The sequence below is a fragment of the Scyliorhinus torazame genome, chromosome 2, assembly GCF_047496885.1.
Source record: "Scyliorhinus torazame isolate Kashiwa2021f chromosome 2, sScyTor2.1, whole genome shotgun sequence".
NCBI lineage: Eukaryota > Metazoa > Chordata > Chondrichthyes > Carcharhiniformes > Scyliorhinidae > Scyliorhinus > Scyliorhinus torazame.
In genome coordinates this window covers 170,976,855-170,986,425 of record NC_092708.1, presented here as the reverse complement: position 1 = coordinate 170,986,425, position 9,571 = coordinate 170,976,855, and the positions used below count along the sequence as shown (strand labels likewise).

Below are 9,571 nucleotides of genomic sequence, written 5' to 3'. Positions count from 1 at the left end.
TCAAGTCATCAAGTCAGCGTTATAGCCTGTTGCACATCCGGATCTGCTCACTGTGTGCATTTATGGCACACACCTGGAGTTTTGCAGTGACTTAATTGCAGTGCTAATGTAAGCCTTCTTGCGACACTAATAAAGATTATTACTATCACCAATTCACCTCTATTTAACTTTGTGGCTGCAAGATGAATGCAGGGAATTTTACTCTCAGACATCAAAATGAGGGAATTTACAGTGCAGAGGTCGAACTTCAAAGCCAAAGGCAACTTTGATCAGTAGTTGATATATGGGCAGCAGGGTAGCACAGTGGTTAGCACTGTTGCTTCGCAGCATCAGGATCCCAGGTTCGATTCTCGGATTGGGTCACTGACTGTGTGGAGCCTGCATGTTCTTCCTGTCTGCATGGGTTTCCTCCGGGTGCTCCGGTTTCCTCCCACAATCTGCAAGACATGCTTGTTAGGTGAATTGGACATTCTGAATTCTCCCTCCGTGTACCCGAACAGGCACCGGGGTGTGGCGACTAGGGGCTTTTCACAGTAACTTCATTGCAGTGTTAATGTAAGCCTACTTGTGACAATAAAGATAATAATAATTATTATTATATGTGAATGCTACAAAACAATTGCATACAAAGGCAGTGAAAATCACATCCAACTAAATCGAGTTGAAGTTTATGGGAAATCCAATTTGAGGAACAGCCATTCTACATTTATACAGCAACTCAAGGCATGGATTTCTATGACCAAACTAGATGTTACCCAACATTTTTATCAGGTTGGTAGCAGGCATAGATTCCTATGCTGCATTTCAGAAACAATTGTTGGAAATCCATTTTGGATCATAATTGTCAGAATATTAAAATGAATATCTAGGAAGCAATCTGCATTTCACCCCTACTTTCTCCCCCTTCCTCCCAACCAAAGAACAATTAAAATGAAGTAAATGCAAATTCAAAAGAATCGATGACACATCAGGTGTCGTTCAGGTGTTTCTTTGTCATGGTCATGAGGTGTTTTGTTTCTTTTCTTGCTGACTTTCAGTCCTGAATCATTAGACTAACAAAGGTACAGTCCACTGCAGCATTTCTGCCCAGTACATAAATACCGAGCTGTGTGAAACGGTGAAACATTGTCAGTTACTCATCTAGCTGTGAGCTCAGAATGGGAAAGGCAAGATGGACTTTTTTTGTTTCTACGACTGATAGTCTTTTATTTTGAGTTTCATCATTATTTATCAGATGTCTTTACTTTCTGCATTAATGACTGAAAATGTTGTGTTTTTACTTTAGATTATCTTTTACGAGGACAGGAACTTCCAGGGTCGGCACTATGAGTGCAGTAATGACTGTGCTGACCTGTCCCCTTACTTCAGCCGCTGTAACTCCATGCGAGTCATGAGTGACTGGTGGGTAATGTATGAGAGACCCAATTACATGGGATACCAGTATGTTCTGAGCAGGGGAGAATATCCTGACTACCAGCGCTGGATGGGATTCAATGACAGCATTGGGTCATGTCGCACCTACCCATATGTAAGTTATAACTTAAAAGCACTGATAAGCACTGTGGCCAGCAATCGGTCTTATGGGTACCCGCCAATTAAAAAAAAGCCTTCCTGCCATTTCTGCCAGCCTGTTTGCTGTGACTGGCTGATATAATATTAAAATTATATTGGTAGGTTCTCTAAGCATTAAAACAGAGTTATGTTCATCCAATATTTGTACAATACGTTTTAGGTTGCTGCTAACTTTATAAGTCTTGTTAATTGGACAATTTATTTGTTTATACTAATCACGTATAAGGAATGAATTATTAACTGCTTTTATGATGTGCATTCGTTGGCACGCTACTGTTATTTTTCAAGCTGCTAACCCAAATGCGACTGTAAGTACAGTTAAGGCCAGTAGCACACAGAGGAAGATTGAAACATGCATCAGGGAAAAACTACTTCAATATCGAGTTCTTTCTTTTCTCTAAATGTTTTGAATCCAATCCATCAAACCCAATTATTAATCGCCTCAGCTAACACACCACAAACACGCCACAATCAAAAATCCCTGATCCTCAGGCAGCAAGTTGGCGCAGTGGTTAGCACTCTGCATCACAGCGCCGAGGTCCCAAGTTCGATTCCGGCTCTGGGTCACTGTCCGTGTGGAGTTTGCACATTCTCCCCGTGTTTGCGTGGGTTTCGCCCCCACAACACAAAAGAGGTGCAGATAGGTGGATTGGCCACGCTAAATTGCCCCTTAATTGGAAAATATGAATTTGGTACTCTAAATTAAAAAAAAAAAATCCCGGATCCTCGAAGATAATCAAACAAATGCCCAAAGAGTTCATATATTTGAATTGTTGTTATCCTTATTATTGAACTTGGCTTACTGTTGACAATGTTCTGACCTTTAACCTCTCCTATTTATGGACTGAGAACGAGAACACCAATGTGCTGTGAACAGGCACAGGTCCTCAGACCTATAGTCATTACAATTGGCATCATTTGTAACATCTGCAAGTGCGTCTTGGAATAACTGGACATAGACCTGGTCCCAGCTGAAGTGCTGTCTCGGAACACATTCTTTGGGTTGCTGGTGTGAAGCCTCTCCCCGGCCTCTATAAGCAAAGAGTTGAGGATAATAGTGGTTGTGTTTCCGGGCTAATAAATCAAAGGCCTGGATTAATGATTATCATAGATTATCATAGAATTTACAGTGCGGAAGGAGGCCATTCGGCCCATCGAGTTTGCACTGTCTCTTGGAAAGAGCACCCTACCCAAGGTCAACACCCCACCCTATCCCCATAACCCAGTAACCCCACCCAATACTAACGGCAATTTTGGTCACGAAAGGGCAATTTATCATGGCCAATCCACCTGCACATCTTTGGACTGTGGGAGGGAACCGGAGCACCCGGAGGAAACCCACGCACACACGGGGAGGATGTGCAGACTCCACACAGACAGTGACCAAGCCGGAATCAAACCTGGGACCCTGGAGCTGTGAAGCAATTGTGCTAACCACCATGCTACCGTGCTGATCTAGAGTTAAAATATAGCAATGGCTACTGGGAAATTTAAATTCAGTTAGTTTAACAAATCATGAATAAAAAGCTAGCATTAATAATATCGACCATGTTCTGGATTGTTGTAAAAACCATTTTGAGCCCTTTACGGAAGGAAATCTGCCATCCTTATCTGGTTGCAATGTGATTCTTGACCCACAACAAAGCTGCCTCCTAAAATGGTTCAGCAAGCCAGTCAGTTGTGAAGGGCAACCATCTAAATCGCTGGCTTTGAACGCAGACCAAGGCAGGCCAGCAGCACAGTTCAATTCCCGTAACAGCCTCCCCGAACAGGCGCCGGAATGTGGCGACTAGGGGCTTTTCACAGTAACTTCATTGAAGCCTACTTGTGACAATAAGCGATTTTCATTTCATTTCATTTCTTCTCAAGCTGTAAAAGCTCAGCTGGTCTGCCAGCATCTATTAAGAGAGAAACACAAGTTCATGATTCCAAAAGTTTACTTTTTCTCTCCTGTTAGATGCTGTCAGACCTGCTGTGTTTTTCCAGCTTCCTTTGTTCTTGTTTCAGATTACAACATCCACAGTATTTTGCTTATTTTAACAATTGTGGGCCCCACTTTGGGATGCAGAGCTGAAATTTTAATGCTTTAAGACAATATTCTAATCCTTCCCTGCCAATGCTCCTCAGCAAGCGGAAGCGGCCCCCTAGGCTGCCAATGGAATATATATTGTGGAATTCTTACCTGATCCCATGAGCTTTGGTGTGTGTAATGGCCGAGATTTGGAACAGGATATTTTTGACACTTATCCACCACCTTACAGATTTTCAGCACTTCATTTTACTTGTACTATAACTTGTAAAACTCTTAAACTTTCCCAATGAAATATTTATCCAGGTTAGTTGGAACTAAGCCACACATTCTCAATACCTTACCTCGAGATTTTGTTTTAATATCTGGCAATTTATGGTGATGGCTGAGTATTTAGAGGCAATCAGGGTGGTAGGGGACCAGTGGGTTTCTTTGGAATTCCACTTTCACTGTTGGTTTACGCACAATTAAAATGTTTCTCAGTTAAGGAATTAGATTCAAATCTCCACAAATATTTCCCTATTTGCAACGTAACAATGAAAATGCAAGTTGCCAAGCAGGTTATAATAGAACTATTCATTCAGCAACTGTTGCAAAATCACAGAATTACAGATAATACAGTGCAGAAGAGGCCCTTCGGCCCATTGAGCCTACACAGACACACGAGAAACACCTGACCTACCTAGCTAATCCCATTTGCTAGCACTTGGCCTCTAAAGCCTTGAATGTTACGCCATGCCAAGTGTTCATCAGGTACCTTTTAAAGGATGTGAATAACCTGCCTCTCCCACCCTGCCAGGCTGTGCATATTTACTATTTTCTTTCTATTTTATTCTTAATAGTGTGCAAAAACTCAATGATAAATTATTTTTGTTCAACTTCCTTCCTTTTCTACATATCGCTAAATGTACAATGTCATCTCATCTCTTTTGCAGTACCGAGATGGAAACTACAGAATGAGGGTTTACGAGAGGCCTGACTTTGGAGGACAGATGATGGAATTCATGGATGACTGTCCATCTGTCTACGATCGTTTCCGTTACCGTGACATCCACTCCTGCCATGTGATGGACGGTTACTGGAACTTCTATGAACATCCCAACTACAGAGGCCGACAGTACTTCATGAGACCCGGTGAATACAAGAAATACAGTGACTGGGGCGGCTACAACTCAACTATCGGATCTTTCAGACGCATGAGAGATTTCTAGATTGTTCTTGAAATATTTGTGAACATAATAAAATGAATTTTTTTGACATGTTTTAATATGTTTGTTTATTTTGAAATCTCTCAGAAGCAGTAAATAATATTAGGGATGTGGGGGTTGTCGGCTGCAGAGCCCTTCAGTCCAGTGAAACAACTTAATTGTTAAATTTAATAACTGCAGAGTGTAGTGAATTCAGCCCAATGCATTACACAAGCTTGCCACCCCCACATTGATTCTGTATACACCTCCCTCTGCCTCAGGAAAGCAGACAGCATTAACAGAGACCCCTCCCACCCAGGCATTGCCTTCTTCCAGACCCTTCCATCAGGCAGAAGGTACAGAAGTCTGAAGACCCGCACATCCAGACATAGGAACAGCTTCTTCCCCCCAGCTACAAGTCTCCTCAACGACTCCCCCTCGGACTGATCTGTTCCCTGTAAGAACACTATTCACGACACCCTATGCTGCTCTTGCTCGTGTATTTGCTTTGTTTGGCCCCTTGTTCCGCATTGTAACCAATCACTGTTTGTCGATGTACCATTTGTCAATGTATATTGTCGATTATTCTTTTGTCTACTATGTACGTACTGCGTATGTTCCCTCGGCAGCAGAAAAATACTCAGGTACATGTGACAATAAATCAAATCAAAATAAAATAAAATAAAATAAATAACTTTGGTTCATAAGATTAACAGTGGGTAAGCATGTGGCAGCTCAACAATTTTCTGATGAATAATGAAAATGATCTACTGCCAATTTTCAATTGGACAGATATTCTGTAGTTCAAAGTTTCAATAGCTCATTACAGTCCTCAGCTCCACACTCCATTTTATGTCAGTTTAATTGACTGGAAAACCATGCCCTCCAGAGACCAGACTGGCATCAAAATTTGACATTCAAACTTCATCTTTCAGCTTCTCCCATTTCACTTGGGGTCACCACCATACTGGTTGTTCACCCTTCTTTATTTCCCCCTGTCAGTAGTCCATTGAAGAGTCATATTAGACTTGAAATGTTAGCTCTATTCCTCTCTCCACTGATGTTGCCAAACCTGCTGAGTTTTTCGAACACTTTTTGTTTGTCTTCCACTCCAGCTGCATTTAAGTATTTCACCCATCAAATCCATCTGTCTGATCTTTGGCATTCCTCTTTTCTTTATTCCAGGGAGTCCCATCGTCATCACTCACCTCACCACATGTTCTCTTTCTCTGCAACAGATGTCCACACCTTTTCAATCGCAAATTTCATGCCAGTCGGTTTATAGGTGGGGAGGCCATTTCCCACCAAGCCTCAATTTTTAAGTTGACGGGAGGATTTAACTGATGTGGGGAAAGCCTAAAAAAGAAGGTCTTTTCTTACTTCCTCCACCAGGCTGGTCAGGTTCCAGTTGTGGATCTGTGTCCAGTCTCTGGCTATTTGGATCCGCAGGTAACGGAATCTGTTCTGGGCCGTTTTGATTTCAGTATTTTCAGCAATCTTTCAGTATTTGCAGTATTGCTTTCAGTCCCTCCTGTGGCTTCCAGACATAGAGGGGCAGGTCATCTACATAGAGTGAGTCTCTGTGCTCTCTGTCTCCTCTCCGGATTCCCTTCCAGCTTTTTGCGTCCCACAGGGCTATCGCCAGGGGTTTGATCGCTAGCGCGAACAAGAGTGGGGACAGGGGGCAGCCCTGTCTTGTTCCTCTCTGTAGCTGGAAGTATTCAGAGTTGGTGGTGTTAGTTCGGACACTCGCTTTGGGAGAGTTGTACAGGAGCCTCACCCAGGCGGTAAATCCCGCTCCTAGCCCAAACCATTCCAGTACCTCGAAGAGGTAGCACCATGGCACACAAAGTTAATATTTACTACTAACCACACTCGTCCTGGTTGAGTATTAATTGAATGTCAAATTTCTCCATAATGTTAAAAAAAAATGTTAAATGACACATGTCTTCCAAGTCTCTTAATATTTTAGCTTCTAGTTTAATCATGTATATGTCCCAATTATGTATTTTGCTCTCTGTAAAATCTAAAAGTAAAAGTCAAGGGGTTGGATTCGCCGCCCCCTGAGGCTGAAATTGCGTTCAGCGATGGGCCAGAGAATCTGTTTTGGCGCCGAAATTGGGAGCAGTGCGGTTTTTAAATTCTCCACCCCCTAAAATTGGCGTACTCTCGGAGTACGCCGCGCCGAGTATCCACTGCCTCAGGCCATAGCCTGAGGCCCGCCCGCGATGTTCCATTGTCGACCGGCCAAATTCCCGACGGCATGGGACTCTCATGGTCCCAGCCGTACAGGAACCTCGCGAGGCAGCTGAGGACTTAATCCGGGGCCGCCAGAGTCGGGGGCAGGCCGATCGGCGGGCAGGGGAGGGCTTCATTCGGCCCCCAGCACTTCCAGTTCAGAGGTCGCGCATGCGAACGGCGCCAGCCTGCAGTGGCCGCTCCGTGCTCCATGACGGATTCAGCCCGTGGACCTGGACTGACAAAGTAGTGCCCTGTATCAGCCGTTTGCGGCCCCAGACTGCTCGTCCACATGTGACTGTTGCAGCCTCAATAATCCAAGTACTAGTGAGAATTTGCAACTCATTCCATGGTCCTTTTAATTTGATATTCTTCCTTGACAGAATAGATGCCTGGTCCCGCCTGCCCTACCTGCTTGGTTGGGACCTGGAGGTGGGGTGTTGATGTTGTTGCCCTGAGAAAGAGCCTCAGCAAAGCATGCTCATTGGGAAATTGGATTCTTGACTTGAATGCATTTCGTTGGTTGAGGAAAGAGGAAGACATATTGAATGTATAATTATGCAAGGTTGCATTCGTAGATCATAGATTATAAATTCCCTGCAGTGCAGAAGGAGACCATTCAGCCCTCAAGTCTGCATCGACCCTTTGAATGAGCACTCTACCTATTACCACTCCCCCAGCCACCCCATCCTATCCCCTAATCTAACCTGCACATTTCTGGACACTAAGGGGCAATTTAATCATGGCCAATCTATCTAACGTGCAGATCTTTGGACTTTGGGAGGAAACTAGAGTACCTGAAGGAAACCCACATGGACACGGGGAGAACTCCACACAAACAGTGACCAAGGCTGGAATTAAACCCGGGTCCCTGGCATTATGAGGCAGCAGTGCTAACCACTATGCCACCGTGCCATTGTGTCATTCAATACTGTGACACAATAACCCTTAACTGCTATCTTTATTCCCACTCAAACAATAAAACCATCTCAGGTCCCAATCCATTTTTAAATACAGTTAGCACTCAGGAATACTTGCTGTACAGAGATGTCTTGAATACTCCACTTTGAAAAGGAGAGATCTTTTGGGACAGTTTTAAAGAAAGAGAACTGAAATCGTGTCAGAATAATGCAGATTATCTGGTTGTATTTCTTCAGAAACTCCTTCTTTGTTTGCTTTCCACTCAGAGACTTAAACTGAACCTCAACACCTGAATGCTTCAATCATTGACTCCTCCCATTAACTACATCATCTCACTAAACTGAACACATTGGGTTGGATTCTCCAGTCGGCGACGCCAAAATCGCATTTGGAGATGGGCTGGAGAATCCAAATTCCCGACAGAATCGGGGGCCGGCGCCGCTTCCGCGATGCTCCGACCCCTCCAAAGGGAGCTCGTAGAAATTTATAAAATTGTAACAGGATTAGACAGGGTAGATTCAGAAAGAATGTTCCTGATGGTGGGGGAGTCTAGAACCAGGGGTCATAGTTTGAGGATATGGGGTAAAGCTTTTAGGACTGTGGTGAGGAGAAATGTCTTCACCCAGAGAGTGGTGAATCTGTGGAATTCGCTACCACAGAAAGCAGTTTAGGCCAAAATGTGTAATTTCAAAAAGGAATTAGATATAGCTCTTGGGATTAAAGGGATCAAGAGATATGGGGGGAAGGTAGAATCAGAGTATTGAACTTGATGATCAGCCATGTTCATAATGAATGGCGGAGCAGGCTCGAAGGACCGAATGGCCTCCTCATGCTTCTATTTTCTATGTATGTTTCTTTTTAAAAAAATGTTTTTATTAAAGTTGCCACTTTTACACTGTGCACACAAAATAGGTGAGACTGTAACAGTTTACAGGTTGTTCCTGTTCAGACCCTTGGATGGTGTACTTGACCTTCTCCAGGTGGAGAAATTCCGATAGGTCGGCCAGCCGTTCTGCAGCTGATCGTTAGCCGAGCAGGCAATTAGGGAAGCAAAGGTCAGGCCTTCAGCTCTATTCCCCAAATGAAGTTCTGGCTGGTCCGACACCTCAAAGTCTGCCGCTCTCGGGCACGGCTCCATACTGACCCCCACAAACCTTGGACATTGGCACAAAGGAGGCTGTCCAGAACCCGACAAATCTGGGGCATGCCCAGGACATGTAGCCGTGGTTGGTCGGGCCTCCCTGGCACCATTCACACTTGTTCTCCACGTCCAGAAGGAACCTGCTCTTTCGGGTCCTGGTCAGGTGGGCTCTGTGCACCACTTTGAACTGCACGAGGCCCAGCCTTGCGCAGGAGGAGGTGGAATTGGCCCTGTTCAGTGCTTCCCTCCAGAGTTCCCACCCTACTTCCTTTCCTAGTTCTTCCTCCCATTTTTTCCTTGTTTCGTCCAGTGGGGAGCGTGTCCTTTCTTTTCTTAAAGCCATCCCTATATGTCCCTGCAGGTCCCCTTTCCCAGACTATCTGTGTCCAGTAACTCCTCCAAAATTGTGATAAAAGCAAATGACTGCAGATGCTGGAATCTGAAACAAAAACAGAAAATACTGGACAATTTCAGCAGGTCTGA

General features: G+C 44.2%; 1 protein-coding gene across 1 annotated transcript; it reads left to right on the top strand.

Annotated features, from left to right (window-relative positions):
* Positions 1–974: 974 nt before the first annotated feature.
* LOC140393592 (gamma-crystallin S-1-like) lies at positions 975–4,858 on the top strand. The gene is made up of 3 exons (XM_072479867.1): positions 975–1,166; positions 1,286–1,528; positions 4,537–4,858. Exons 1-3 carry the CDS (start codon positions 1,158–1,160, stop codon positions 4,810–4,812), a joined length of 528 nt encoding a protein of 175 aa, XP_072335968.1. The 5' UTR covers positions 975–1,157; the 3' UTR covers positions 4,813–4,858.
* Positions 4,859–9,571: the final 4,713 nt, after the last annotated feature.